This window comes from Aquarana catesbeiana, linkage group LG13, assembly GCF_042186555.1.
Source record: "Aquarana catesbeiana isolate 2022-GZ linkage group LG13, ASM4218655v1, whole genome shotgun sequence".
Classification (NCBI taxonomy): domain Eukaryota; kingdom Metazoa; phylum Chordata; class Amphibia; order Anura; family Ranidae; genus Aquarana; species Aquarana catesbeiana.
The window spans coordinates 102,479,460-102,495,588 of NC_133336.1; the positions used below are offsets into that span (position 1 = coordinate 102,479,460).

Sequence of the window (16,129 nt, forward strand, 5' to 3'; positions counted from 1 at the left end):
AAATGATGGGCACAGTGGCTGCGTTTGGTGGGCACAGTGGCTGCGTTTGGTGGGCACAGTGGCTGCGTTTGGTGGGCACAGTGGCTGCGTTTGGTGGGCACAGTGGCTGCGTTTGGTGGGCACAGTGGCTGCGTTTGGTGGGCACAGTGGCTGCGTTTGGTGGGCACAGTGGCTGCGTTTGGTGGGCACAGTGGCTGCGTTTGATGGCACAGTGGCTGCGTTGGTGGGCACAGTGTCTGCGTTTGGTGGGCACAGTGGCTGCAATTGATGGGCACAGTGGTTGCGTTTGGTGGGCACAGTGGCTGCGTTTGATGGAACAGTGGCTGCATTTGATGGGGCACAGTGAGGCTGCAATTGATGTCTTTTTTTCTGAATTTCTTAGTTTGTTTGCACCCCCCCAAAAATTTTGAGCACCAGCCGCCACTGGCATGTGCAAAGTGCTCCATGCATGCTAAAATCAATGCAAACCCTTTAAACAGTCCACATTTAGTTGCAGTCTCCAGGGAGTGGGGAAGGGTACCTGTTCCCCCCTCCCCCCTGAAAGGTGCCAAATGAGCCTAAAGAGGAAGGGATGTGGTTTACAGATGATAGGGCGGGTCTTAAACAGGAAGGGGCGTGGTCTCGGCAGGAAGGGCTGTGGCCTCGGCAGCAAGGGGTGGGTCCTATTTAAATTAGGGGGGTGCATGAGTTTAGTCAGGCCTAGGGCAGCACAAAACCTAAATACACCACTGCCTTCAGGTGTTGACACTGGTATACCCAATACAGGAAGTTGAATCCCCTATATAACCCCTCCTCCTTCCAGAACTACCTCAGTTTTTTCGCCAGTGTCTAAGGTGTTGGTCACAAGTGAAGATGTGCTCTGAGGCGCTCCAGGAGGGATCCATGTTCCACCCCCGGCGCTGGGAACTCCAGTCCTGCCTCCACACTGTCATCCACTCCAGAGATACCAAATATGGCAAGCCAGGGTGAGTCTTTGGAACTGATTGGCGGTGCAACTGCTTCTCTCACTTCAGCCCCTGTATACGTGACTGAAGATGCATTTTCCTCTGCCCTGCAGGGCTTAGAAGGAAGATTAGTGGCTTTAATCGCATCCTCCATCCAAGGGGATAGGAAGCGTGATAGATCCCTCTCTCCCACTCCAAACCCTTTACCGAGGGGACAGGATGAGGTTTTACCCTCAGACGATCGAGAGGAAAAACAAGCCCATTATTCCTCTGCGGAGGAAACAACAGTTGAGTGGTCAGCGTCACAATCTGAGGTACAAATCCTTACGGAAATGGTTCACTCTACTTTCATGCTACCACTAACAGTTAGCTGAAAGTCCGGTTTCCTCCTTGGGTTCTTTGAAACGTTTACAGCAGGGATGTCCAAACTACGGCCCTCCAGCTGTTGCAGAACTACACTTCCCATGAGGCATTGTAAAACTCTGACATTCACAGACATGACTAGGCATGATGGAAGTTGTAGTTCCTTAACAACTGGAGGGCCATAGTTTGGACACCACTGCTTTACAGCCTTTGCATGCGTTTCCTGTCTATGCAATACTAGAAAAGCTTATTTATGCTGAATGGGATCATCCAGATAAGCATTTTCTCCCTCCAAAGAGATTATCAGTTCTCTATACCATGGAAGATAAATTCACCAAAAAATGGAAGGTTCCAGCAGTTGACGCTGCGATTTCCAGTGTGAATAAAAGTCTAACTTGTCCAGTAGACAATGCACAAATGCTTAAAGATCCAACAGATAAGAAGTTGGAATTCCTGTTAAAATCCTTTTTTTCCTTGGCAGGGACCGTTGCTCAGCCTGCATTCGCAGCAATAGGCATCTGTCAGTCCTTAAAGGACCAATTCACATAGGCTCGTGCACAACAGGCCCATGAGTTGGTCGAACTACCAAAAGCATTATGTTTTGCCATAGATGTTATGAAGGATTCTATTCACCAGGCGTCCCGCCTTGCGCTTGTGCTAGTACACATGCGTAGGACCCTTTGGTTAAAAGATTGGTCAGCCGAAGCACCTTGCAAAAAGCTTCTGACTAGTTTCCCTTTTCATGGGGAGCGACTATTTGGCGATTTGAATAAATACAGCCAGACATTTCTAGTGGAAAGAGTACTCTTTTGCCAGTCAAAAGAAAGTATAAACGTCCTTCATTTAAACAGACTTTTTCTCCTGCACCAGGGGCATCCACCTCTAGGCAGTGGCGACGGCCTCCGCCGTCAGACTCTAGAGGAAAACTACAAGGTCAGACCCAGGCACAAAAGAAGGCCTGGGGCCGCAAATCAGCAAAGCAGAATACTAAAGCCTCATCATGAAGAGGCGTCCCCCCTCACCAGAGTGGGGGGAAGACTTCTGAAATACTTTGGCAAAGGGAAATTCAGGACAGATGGGTGCTCTCCACGGTGTCTCTAGGATACAAACTAGAATTTTGGGAGTTTCCACCGTCTCGTTTTCTGAGATCAAATGTTCCCAAGGATCAAGGAAAAAGGCAATCTGTTTCAAGCATTAGACCAATTATTGGCACAGGGGGTGATCATACAGATCCCCACAGAAGAGCAAGGTTTGGGGTTTTATTCAAACCTGTTTACAGTACCAAAACCAAATGGGGGTGTCAGACCCATTGTAGATCTAAGGAATCTAAATTGGTTCCTGAAGATCCGCTCCTTTCACATGGAGTCAGTAGTTTCCATCCTACAAGGAAGAGAACTTCTGACATCCATCAACAGCAGAGATGCATATCTGCATGTTCCCATATTTCCTGCTCACCAGAGGTTTCTGCGGTTCAAAGTAGAGCAACAGCACTTTCAGTTTGTAGCCTTGCCCTTCGGGCTAGCTACAGAACCCCGGGTGTTCACAAAAGTGCTGGCCCCACCTCTAGCCAGGCTAAGGGCACAGGGCATAACAGTCTTGGTGTACCTAGATGATCTATTGTTAATAGACCAGTCAGTGGCTCGCTTGGAGCAAAGTGTACGCATTACAATCAGTTACCTGGAAAGTCTGGGTTGGATTCTAAACCTAGAGAAGTCCTCCTTAAAACCGCTAAGAAAGCAGTAGTATTTGGGCCTGATCATAGACACAGCCCAGAAAAGGATGTTCTTGCCCCCCGGCAAAGATCAGCTCCGTACAAGAGCTGGTGCAGATGATCAGGTCAAAAAGAAATCCCTCAATTCGCCTTTGCATGAGGTTGTTAGAAAAGATGGTAGCTTCATTCGAAGCAGTTCCCTATGCCCAGTTCCATTCGACACTGTTGCAAAACAGTATCCTGTCTGCTTGAAACAGAACGATCCAAGCTTTGGACTTTCCAATGTGGCTGTCCCCAAGAGTGTCCCAAAGCCTCAGTTGGTTACTAAACCAGAATCTGCAGAAAGGAAAATCCTTCAGACCAATTATCTGGAAAGTAGTAACAGGTGCCAGCCTTTCAGGCTGGGGAGCAGTACTAGAGAAGACGACTGTCCAGGGACAGTGGTCAAGAACCGAAAGAGCCTTGCCCATCAACATCCTAGAGATTCAGGCAGTGCATCTGGCTCTCGAAACCTGGACCTCCAGGTTAAGGAATTGTCCTGTTAGGATCCAATCCGACAACTCCATGGCTGTGGCCTATATCAATCACCAAGGGGGCACCAAGAGTCTCTCAGCTCAGAGAGGTGAACCATATTCTAACTTGGGCAGAAAAGAATGTCCCATGCCTATCGGCAGTTTTCATCCCGGGAGTAGAGAATAGGCAGGCGGACTACTTAAGTCGCCAGCAGTTATTCCCGGGGGAATGGTCTCTTCACCCCGACATTTTTCGGGCTGTTTGCCAAAGATGGGAGATGAAAAAGTGCATGGTGCAGGTTCAAGTGGAGCAGCCCAGCACCTAGCAGGGACCCCTCGGACCACCCGCACATCACAACGCTGAGAGCGCCTCCACTTGAACCTGCACCATGCACTTTTTCAACATCTGAGGAGGATGTCCCTGGACCCACCATTTGTCCTTGCTTTTATTAACCCCAGTTTTGTGAGTAGCCATTTGGCTGTTGTTGTTTTATATAACCCTATTAAAGTTTTTAATGATACTGCACTCAGATTGGCGCTTCTTGTCTTTTTTTCACATTATCTTTTCAGAGTTGTCTGCTTCCACTCTCAAGTGAGCTGCCGCTGGTGCTTAGTATCAGATTCCAGTGATTTACATATTGTCAGTGACTATCATTTTATACACATATATATTTTTCATTGACTATTATCCCCTGGACGGTTTTGCAGAGTCCCCATATATATATTTTTTTCATTTCTGATCTTGCTTATTTAGGTCACATTCCCCCTTTTTATTCTGGACTCTTTTCAGGAATGTGAATTACTTCATTTTAGCTTGTTTGTATGTTCTTGCGCCATTTATCCTTTTTTGTTTACGCAGAAATCGTGAAGATGGCACTGGAGGGTCCATAGCCCCTCCCACTAAGGCCAGACCTGCTCTCACAGGGCCGATATTCCATCCTACTTTACGAACGCTAAATTTAACGGCCTGGCTATTGAAACCCACATTCTGAGGAATTGTGGGCTTGCCGGGTCAGTTATCTCTACTTTGATTAATGCAAGGAAGCCAGCTTCCAGAACTATATATTATAGAGCCTGGAGGGCTTATGTTTCCTGGTGTGAATCCAAGGGTTGGCACCCTCGGAGATATATCATAGGCAGAATTCTTGCCTTTCTACAATTAGGCGTAGAGATGAAGTTGGCCCTGAGTACTATTAAGGGCCAAGTCTCAGCCTTATCGATTTTATTTCAAAGACCGCCTGCTACGCATTCTTTAGTCCGGGGTTTTATGCAAGGGGTGATGCAGATTAATCCGCCAGTTAAATCATCCTTGAGCCCTTGGGACTTAAATTTAGTTTTGTCAATGTTACAAAAACAGCCATTTGAACCATTACAGCATGTTCCCTTAGTCCTGACCAGGAAGCTGGCGTTCTTGGTTGCTATATCCTCAGCAAGGAGGGTTTCGGAATTGGCTGCTCTTTCTTGTAAAGAGCCATATGTGATTATTCATGAGGACAGGGTGGTGTTACGCCCTCGTCCAGGCTTTTTGCCAAAAGTAGTTTCAGGTTTTCACCTGAACCAAGATATTGTCCTGCCATTGTTTTTTCAAAAACCATGTTCCAGGGAAGATAAGTCACTACATTGTCTTGATGTGATGAGAGCAGTGAAAATTGTTTAAAGGCAACTGCTCAGATTCTTAAGACTGATGTCTTATTTATTCTGCCAGAGGGTCCTAAGGACAGGCAGCATCGAAATCCACTGTCACTGAGTGGATTTGACAAGTTATAATTCTAACTTATGATTTAAAGGGTAAAATTCCCCCGTTTCAAGTTAAGGCGCACTCTACCAGGTCTGTTAGTGTTTCTTGGGCAGTGCGTCACCAGGCCTCCATGGCTCAGATTTGCAAGGCCACAACTTGGTCTTCAGCGCATACATTCACAAAATTTTATCAAGTAGATGTGAGGAATGAGGATATCGCCTTCAGGCGCAGTGTGCTGCAGGCAGCAGTATAGGTCCTCAGGTCTGGGAGTGCCCTACGGGTTCTGTCTCCCTCTCCTCAAGTAGCATTGCTGTGGGACATCCCATTAAGTAATTACTTTAGACCCTGTGTCCCATGATGTACGATAAAGAAAATAGGATTTTTATAACAGCTTACCTGTAAAATCCTTTTCTTGGAGTACATCATGAGGCAGAGGTCCCGCCCCTCTTTTACGGGGTTTAAGTATAGGAGGAGGGGTTATATAGGGGAGTCAACTTCCTGTATTGGGTATACCAGTGTCGACACCTGAAGGTGGCCCATAACCCATTAAGTAATTACTTAAGGCTCTGTGTCCCATGATGTACTCCACGAAAAAGATTTTACAGGTAAGCTGTTATAAAAATCCTATTTTTTGACAATAACATGGAGTGGGCAGATTTATACCAGTCACAGGCTGTGTCACACCCCTCCAGCCTGTGTCTTAACTGGGAGGTGAAGCCTCCATCAATCAAGATGTATTATCCTGCCCCCATTGTGTTTAGCAGGTTAGTAGGCATAGAGGAGGAGGGAGGGAGTGGGCTGTCATTTACCAATGTGTATATGCCCACATGCGTGACTCTAGTCACTTGGGCTGCTCAGATGTCAGAGGGAGGAAATTCTTAGGGTAGAAAATACACTGAATACTAGGCATGTGTAGTAGCTGCCAACACTGCTCTGTAATCCCCAACAGCAGAAGGGATAGGGACAGGAGGGGGAGATAGAGAACAGCAGGATCAACCAGGTTTTTTGCCGAATACAGAAAACAAATTCCATAGTAACTGAGTGAATATGAACAGCATGTAATACAGCATTTATAAACCAACAGGATTTCTTCTGGTGCAACAAATGTTGGACTTGGATATGTTGGATATTGGCACACGCAAGACTGTATATGATAAAAATCACGTTTATTACAAAAACATTAAAAACACAAATGGCAAAAAACCAAAGGCCATAAACCTTTTTGAAAGTGCTTGATATGTACGCCATAAGAGGATAAGGAACTGGGAAACCTTTACATCAATTGCATAAATTAAACCAAACAATAATGTAATACAGGTATGCTTGTCCAAATCCAGAAGGTTGGATACAGCATTTATTCATAGTTTTCATTGATGTGGGTTTAATGACACTTTAAACAATACAGTTTAGTTACCTTCTGGCCCCCAGTCTGATTGGATAGTAAAGGAAAAGTAGCTCGCTAATGCGCAGTTACCTCCTTCTATCGGCACAAAAATAATGCAGCACACCAGTCTAGTTTGTACTATTGCCTCTCCTTTTCCCAGTTCAGGTTCTATAGAGGAATTATACCAAGTCAAATTTAGGTTCTTATACTTGTGCCCAGGGTGGGTAAAAATCAATTATTTTTTTTATTTATTTATTTAAAGCATTTTTTTTTTCTTTTCTTTTTTAATTACATTTATTTTAATAAAATGCTTTGAGTAAAAATCTATCTAAAGATAGTTTTCTATTTAAGATACATTCAGAACTTAGTTTGGAGCTTATGTAGCGTGAAGATGTATATTCTTCAATATTTACATTTTTGGTAAACTCATTCAATGAATCTAAGCTCTGCAAGCTGAGATAACATAAACTGCATTGATGCATTCACACAATTTCACAGTAACCATGAGATAAAAAAAAGTTCAGGAATATTCCTGTATCCCATTGTTTGAAAAATTATATAGACTACAAACTGTATGATTGAATCGGTTCTGATATCGATGTTTTACTAACCTGACAGCTTATTATTCTAAATAGGAAACCTTCATTTTGTTTCCAAATATTAGAAATTCCAACTACCAGCTAGAATAAGTCCTTACATTTAAAGAGTACCTGTCTTTTCAGATCCATCATGGCACAGCGCCTGTTAGCGTGGAACCAATCACCTGTTGCTGCCACATCCCTCATCTTGTTGTGTCACTGCAGCATCACCAGCCGTCCCATTAAAGTGAATGGGACTGTCAGTGAGTCAACAGCGGGTCAGAGGAGGAGCAGCTGCATGACAGAGATAACAGTTGCTGTTTAAAAAGTCTGATTTAAATCAAGTTGATTTTTAATCGAGCCTTTTTACTAGTGATTTAAATCAACTTGATATTAATCAAATTCACCCTGCTAGTGCCAATTTAAAATACACCTAATATTTGTATTCATAAATAGCCACAAGTGTGAGGGTTTACACTGCTTGTATTGCTGTCCATGTTTCTCATTTCTTTTATTATTGGCATTTTTTTTTTTTTTTGTAATGAATCTGAAAGTTTGAGGCTTTTGTGGCATTTATCTTACTGACTTGAGTAAATCAGGAGATTTAAATGGTGTAATGCAGAGTGGCTAGAAAAGAGTAGTCATTGGTTTAGACTACACAGTGGGAGATTTACTAAAACTGGGGCACTCAGAATCTGGTGCAGCTGTGCATGACAGCCAATCTGCTTCTAACTTTAGTTCAATTTAAGCTTTGACAAAAAAACATAAAAACTGGAAGCTGATTGGTTTCTATGCACAGCTGCACCAGATTTTGTGCACTCCAATTTTAGTAAATCAACACCACAGTCTCTCAAAGGACATGTAAAGACCCACCTGGGCAGCAGTGTTAATTTTAGTTTTAGGACTAAAATGGCATTTTAGTTTTAGTTCCATTTTAGTCTTCTGCAATTGTTTTAGTTTTAGTTGTATTTAGTCAATTAAATCTCCAGTACATTTTAGTCGACTAAAATGTCCTACTTTTTATTCGACTAAAATCTCCAGTACATTTCAGTAATTGCAATTTAGTTTTAGTCATAGTCTCTTGACTAAAATGGCATTTTAGTTTTAATCTCATTTTAGTCTTTTGACTAAAATTGCTTTTAGTTTTAGTTGTATTTTAGTCATCTCAATTGTTTTAGTTTTAGTTGTATTTTAGTCGACTAAAATAGTATTCATTTAGTCTACTAAAATGTTTTAGTCATTTTAGTTGACGAAAATGTTTTAGTCGACTAAATTAACACTGCTGGGCAGTAGGGGATGTTCCACAAGTGCTGTCCTGTGTCACAACAGCATTTCCAGATTTTGCAAACCACACTTTACAAAAATATAAGTTGTGAAAATTAATTTGTTAGCCAAATTGCATAAACACTGCAAGATTTTATATTTGAAATGAACAGCAGTTTCTTTATGCAGATGAGTCATTTAGAGCATTTAAAAGCATGAGTAGAGACACACATAGATGCAGACAATGGGGGAGATTTACTAAAACTGGAGCACTCAGAATCTAGTGAAGCTGTGCATGGTAGCCAATCAGCTTCTTTCTTCAGCTTGTTCAATTAAGTTTTGACAATAAAACCTGGAAGCTGATTGGTTTCTATGCAGAGCTGCACCAGATTTTGCACCTTGAAGTTTTAGTAATTAACCCCCAATGTGTCTCCTTAACAATAGTTGACTTGCTTTGTAGCTTGTTGTGACAGTTGGCATTATCCTTCAGTTTCTCTGCCAGCCAACCAACTCGTGGCATAAATCTTTAGGAGCTCACTGGATACGCAGGGACCAACTGTCTGAGCTAATTTATACATCTGTAGATGACACTTTAGTGACCTAGCTTATCATACTTTTATTAAATAACTCTTTCCTGAGTTGCTTAAATGAGGAGCTTCTCACCCTATCTGATCCTTGAATCAAGCCATAACAGTTAATCTGCTGGATCTTTTTTAAATATGTTCAGACGAAAAACGTAATGTGACAAAAATCACAATTGCAAACACTACAGCGCATATTGATTGCGAGTGTTAGCTAGGTGAGAATTGTCATTTTAGCACATTGATACGTGTTTTCAAGCAGCATCAGGCAACTAGCAGAATTTCAAAGAGTTCAGAGTCTGTGCATTATACAGAAAAAGAATTGCAGTGTTATTTAAGATCATAGAAGCAGTCTCAAAATAGGGCAAATGGCAAACCTATACAAGCTGCAAGTTGTGACTCAGACAAGTATTGATAGGCAGGATGCTGAATGCCACTAAGGTGTAGCTGTAAAAAATGACTATCAGAATGAAAATATTGTATCTGTTAGACTTTTGTGGCAATTTGCTAAAGTCTTGATTAATTCCCCTGCCGGGCATTGTATTCAGACACCTGCAACTACCTGAATACAGTGGTGCTACCAAATTGTAAATACATCTGATTGGATGCAGTTTTTAATTTTCCACCCTCAAGTGATTTTACATTTTCTATAGTCAGGTGGTGTTTGCAGAGATGCCCATGGCTGATGTTTCCACCGCTAAGCAGCAATTAGTAAAAATTCAACTAGTCTATAGGGGCCTTAAAGTGGTTCTAAAGTCAAAAGGTGTTTACCTTAATGCATTCTCTGAATTCAGGTAAAAAAAACCTTTCCAGTAGCTGTTCCTCACACCTTCCAACACTGAGCCTTCTCTTGATCCAGCGCTGTGCCTGTTTGCTGCAGCACTGGTCTCTCTTCCCCCATCTCACAGGACAGATTGGGAGCAACTGAGCCATTTAGCTCCTGCTGCGGTCAGCAAAATCTTGTGGGGAGGGAGCAGGGGGCATGGTCAAGCTGTGCACATGTGCCTCTATAGCAAGCGACCTGCAATGGGTGCACACACAGAAGAGGTGTTGCAGACAGTGCTGGCTGGCAACCCCAGAATAGAAGGTAAGGGACTGCTCTGCACAATACCATTGCACAGAGCAGGTAAGTATAAACTTCTTGGTGTTTAGAACCATTTTCATGGAAGTTCTATAGCGGGGTGGGCGCCATGTCCTGAGAATAATTAGGTCTGGTGGTTGCTCTACAAAATTGTACAATAGCCAAATAATATCAAACTATTTTATAGGATATGTGCTTTGGTAGAGACATTTGTATCCCTGTCACTTGAACTTCTGAGGTTTCTGAAATGTGCACCAGTTCATTTGTCCAAAATAACCATCATTGGTGTCAGTAGGAGTAAAATATTGCATATTCTTGGTATTAGTGGGATAAAATAAGTCCTATCACTGGGGTCAGTGAGGGAAAAATATTGAGAGGATTGGTAACGCTTAGCCTGGGGGAAAATGGGACCAAATGGAGAACTGTTGCACAACATACATAAAAAAGGTGTTGTGGAAAAAGGGGTGTGTGGCCAAGAATATAGAATGAGGCAGTGTGGGGAGGAAAGTACAACCCAGCATACAGAATGAAGTAGCAGCAAGAGGTTAAAACACACCTTTTACTGCAGTTTCTTATAACCCTTTCCAAAAAAATTGCCAATACACAACCATGTAGAACAATAAACAAAGCAGTATATAGAAACATAACCGTTCACTGCACGGTTTTTTTTTCTTTGTTTTTTTTTTTTTTTAATATATATGCACATTTGCTAGTAAATAGAAACTATACGAAGGGGGTCTGCTACCCGACAGTCTCGGGCTGGGGACTGGTAGGTTGCCTCTCTTCCTTGCCAACCCCCAGAATCTAGACCGGAGCGGGGGACGGCATTTACTGGAACCAATCCCCTGTATTTTCCCCCTGCAGCAGCTGAAAGACTGCTTCTCCTTTTCTCCTTCGCCCCGGCATTCGCTGCCACAGGAGGAAATTACAGGGGATTGGTTCCTGTAAATGCTGCCCCTCTTGTCCAGATTCCTATTCTTTCTGCTGCCTGGGTCCCCCTTCCCCGCAGCGCTGCTGGCTTCACCTCCTCTCCCGGCGGCTGCTGCGAGGGAACTTCAGGATGTCATTTACCGGCCCCTTCCATTTCTGAATGAACACAAAAAGTGATCGGTACCAATCACTTACTGTGTTCATTCATAACTGAAAAATAGTAAACATTGTTTGAATAGCTTCTGGACTGCAGAATTCAAGCCTGGGAGCAGAGTTACTTTCCTGGGTAGGATGAGGTCTAAATATTCCAATGGGTCAAGACGCAACCAAATAATTTTAAGGTCTGGACTGTCCGTATCGCATTGTTAGTATTTGCATCAGCTGTTCTACTTAACAGGAGGTATTCTACAATGGTAAAACACTGGCAGTATAATAAGGCTAGCAAGGGTGCCAATGTCTTGGTGAACATTTAGGTTGCCAAAAAAAAAAATGGGAGGGCTACAAGCTGGTAGTGTTTATAGTAGCTGTCAGTGTTGTGTTCCCACAGCAAAATCGAGGTAGCATTGATGTGCTGGAAAGATGGGGACATGTAAATACTGTATATTTCCTTGATGTCCACGGAGCGATCACATGGTAAACAGCCACGATCAGCGGTCACGGATGTTCCCGTGTGCGCGCCCCAGGGGGCGAGCGAAAGCAGGATTCTGGGATCACGTCATATGACGTGATCCCAGAGTTATCCAACTGTCCTGCAGCTGTCATTTGGCTATGGGCCGGTTGGCAACTGGTTAAGGCAGGATATTGCTAAATCCACATTAAATCCACAACCCACTTCATGAGAAATGCCGTCTCAAACAGGTATAGATTTGTAAACCATTTAAGAGGAGTGAACAGTTTATCAGATTTCCAGTCTCCACAAGCTCATGGCCTCTTAATTTCAAGTGAGAAAACATGGTTTCATTTTGGCCCATAGACTCGACCATAACTGCCTCCCAGGAGTTCCTCCCTGGATAAGGAAGGGGAAGGAAGTCACACCTGGAGGAGAGCTATAAAGAGACACAGATTGTAATGACTCAAGCGGGGAACAATGAGCCATTTTGTCCCTGTCAGGTCCCTTAGGAGGAACCCTGCTGGCCATTTTGGAACTGTTAGTGGATTATGAGGCTGGGGAGTTCTGATTCCGCAGGACTGCTGCCCCTGAATTTAGGATCACAGCATACAAGACATTCTGTGAATAGACAAGAGGAGATCCTGTCATTTACCTGCCCCTCTTCTCCCCTTGTCTATTCACAGAATTCCTTGCATTCAGAAAACAAGACATTTTGGGAATGTGTGACACAAGGACAGGACAGGGGAATTCCTGGATCCTTCACTGTACAAGACCCACTGTTCTTAGTTGTAGTGCCAAAAAGAAGGGCTTTCCCTGTAGTTTCTGGTGTCAGTGGAGCTAGAAATTTTGCAGCAAAGAGATCCACACATAGCATTATTGTTTGCTAATTTGACTTCTGGTTTCAGCATACATTTTTTTTCCCAGCAATTCCAATTTAATGAACTGCCATGAAGAAGGAAGGGCTGGCAAGTTACTGTCAGCATAGCTTTTGAACAATAAGGTTTATTGTATTAAGAAAAAGACAGATGTCTTTTTAGAAAGGTCTTAACTGGAATGTCCAGGTCCAAGTGATTGCTATGGACCTCTGTGAGTGGCCTTATTAACAGTCTGAAAAAAACTGCCTACTCAGACCCCACCTCTAATTGTGCAGGGGCTGTCAGTTTCTGACTCTGATCCCCACAGTTACTGTCTTTTTGAGTTTCTGCGCACTGCAAAACATCAATCATGGTGAATGCTGTGATCTTGAAACATGGCTAAAGAAACCGCATGAGAGGGGCAAAGTTGGTTTGATTTACTAAAGGCAAATAGAATGTGAACTTTGAAAGTGCAGTTGCACTCATTTTCCTTAGTACATTTAAATGTGGTAAAGCATCACTTTGTACAGAATACATGATCAAGTGCAAGGTAAATAAAAAAAAAAAAACATTTTTGCTTGCTGGATGATGGAAATCAGCAGAGCTTTACCACATTTGCTAAGCTCTAGAGAAAATGAGTGCAACTGCACTTGCAAAGCCTGTTTGATTTAGTAAATCCACCCAATTGTGTTAATTTGTGGATACCTGGAACACTGTTCTCAAATGGGAAACTTCTATATTGGGTCCTGTATAGCAGTGGTCATCAACCCCGTCCTCAGGGCCCACTAACAGGCCAGGTTTGCAAGATAACTGAAATACATCACAGGTGATATCATTTGCTGCTTAGTGATTGCAGTATTCTAATCTTCATCTCCCCAAGGTAATACACAAAACCAGGCCTGTTAGTGGCCCCTGAGGACAGGGTTGATGACCACTGCTGTATAGGCTGTCAATGGTTTGTAGTGTTGACTGATTCTGTAAATCATACACTGAGAATAAAGTGAAGGGGAGTATTTGCATGTTTCTGTATACAGTATCTCACAAAAGTGAGTACACCCCTTACATTTTAGTAAATATTTTATTATATCTTTTCATGTGACAACACTGAAGAAATGATACTTTGCTACAATGTAAAGTAGTGAGTGTACAGCTTGTATAACAGTGTAAATTTGCTGTCCCCTCAAAATAACTCAACACAGCCATTAATGTCTAAACCACTGGCAACAAAAGTGAGTACACCCCTAAGTGAAAATGACCAAATTGGGCCCAAAGTGTCAATATTTTGTGTGGCCACCATTATTTTCCAGCACTGCCTTAACCCTCTTGGGCGTGGAGTTCATCAGAGCTTCACGGGTTGCCACTGGAGTCCTCTTCCACTCCTCCATGACAATATCACGGAGCTGGTGGATGTTAGTGACCTTGCGCTTCTCCACCTTCCATTTGAGGATGCCCCGCAGATGCTCAATAGGGTTTAAGTCTGGAGACATGCTTGGCCAGTCCATCACCTTTACCCTCAGCTTCTTTAGCAAGGCAGTGGTCATCTTGGAGGTGTGTTTGGCATTGTTATCATGTTGAAATACTGCCTTGCGGCCCAGTCTCCGAAGGGAGGGGATCATGCTTTGCTTCAGTATGTCACAGTACATGTTGGCATTCATGGTTCCCTCAATGAACTGTAGCTCCCCAGTGCCGGCAGCACTCATGCAGCCCCAGGCTATGACACTCCAACCACCATGCTTGACTGTAGGCAAGACACACTTGTCTTTGTACTCCTCACCAGGTTGCCGCCACATACACTTGACACCATCTGAACCAAATACATTTATCTTGGTCTCATCAGACCACAGGACATGGTTTTAGTAACCAATGTCCTTAGTCTGCTTGTCTGCAGCAAACTGTTTGCAGGCTTTCTTGTGCATCATCTTTAGAAGAGGCTTCCTTCTGGGACGACAGCCATGCAGACCAATTTGATGCAGTGTGCGGCGAATGGTCTGAGCACTGACAGGCTGACCCCCCCACCCCTTCAACCTCTGCAGCAATTCTGGCAGCACTCATAAGTCTATTTCCCAAAGACAACCTCTGGATATGACGCTGAGCACGTGCACTCTACTTCTTTGGTTGACCATGGCGAGGCCTGTTCTGAGTGGAACCTGTCCTGTTAAACCGCTGTATGGTCTTGGCCACCGTGCTGCAGCTCAGTTTCAGGGTCTTGGCAATCTTCTTATAGCCTAGGCCATCTTTATGTAGAGCAAAAATATTTTTTTTCAGATCCTCAGGGAGTTCTTTGCCATGAGGTGCCATGTTGAACTTCCAATGACCAGTATGAGAGAGTGAGAGCGACAACACCAAATTTAACACACCTGCTCCCCAATCATACCTGAGACCTTGTAACACTAACGAGTCACATGACACCGGGGAGGGAAAATGGCTAACTGGGCCCAATTCTGACATTTTCACTTAGGGGTGTACTCACTTTTGTTGCCAGCGGTTTAGACATTAATGGCTGTGTGTTGTTGTTTTGAGGGGACACCAAATTTACACTGTTATATAAACTGTACACTCACTACTTTACATTGTAGCAAAGTGTCATTTCTTCAGTGTTGTCACATGAAAAGATCTAATAAAATATTTACAAAAATGTGAGGGGTGTACTCACTTTTGTGAGATACTGTATTTATGGTCCGGATATCCAATAAGTTTTGTTGTGCTCCCTTTTCCCTTTTTACACTTCACACTTGCATGTATTATAGGTCAAACGTGTCCAATCTGATAGTAAAGTCTTATAAGACCTGCCACAATGTTTTGCTATTTTTGACTTTTATTGGCATTTTCACACTGCAATATGGATCGGATTCCTATTCCTAGATTCAGACGACATTCAGATATTTCCATGCTGTGCATTACATCTGCAATGTCTTGAAGCATTTTCCCTCTTACCTTTTCAGGCTCCGTCTGGCTCAGGAGTCTGTTAACAAACTGACAGCAGAGAAGAAAGTAGAAACAAAGAAGATTAACCCTGCAGCAAGTCTGGTAAATTTTGTGAAAACTTTTTATTCCATTGTACTATTGATTATTAAACTTGACTGCTGTTATCCTTTTGCCTGGTATACAAGAAAAGAAAAAAAATGCTAAAAAAACAAATATAAAAGACTGCTTACATTTCTATTACTATACTGTTCATTATTTTGTATTCCACTTGGTAAATCCTGCCGGAAGACAATTAGGAGTACAGAAAACAAGGAGTTTACCATAGCAGGCACTTTGTAAATGGGTCATCATGCTTGTTTCAGTCTGATTGTACAATCCTCTTTTAGATTTACCAAAACTAGGTATCCAATCAAGCAGTCTCTAGTACTTTGTAGTTGATGGTAGATGCAAAGGAGATTGTACAATCAGATTATAACATTTAACAAGGACAGATGAACAAATTTGAAGGCAGTTGGTTTGTTCCTATGGGCTTATACTCTTTTCCCTTCAAGCTTTTATTGCGTCACACTGTATGCATAAAATTATCAGTAAGTAGTCTGAGAGTTGGCAAAGTGTACATCATTTTTTGGCTTTTCAATGCACACAGCCCTTTATT

The 16,129-nt window shown here is 42.9% G+C and overlaps 1 protein-coding gene across 4 annotated transcripts in view; it reads left to right on the forward strand.

The window, feature by feature from the left end:
- Positions 1-16,129, forward strand: part of FMN1 (formin 1) — a 482,430-nt gene that overhangs the window by 462,227 nt on the left and 4,074 nt on the right. For all 4 annotated transcript variants that reach the window (XM_073609885.1, XM_073609886.1, XM_073609887.1 and 1 more), the window contains one exon: positions 15,492-15,576. In XM_073609885.1, the coding sequence (XP_073465986.1) occupies positions 15,492-15,576 (85 nt within the window). The remainder of the gene's footprint in view (positions 1-15,491; positions 15,577-16,129) is intronic.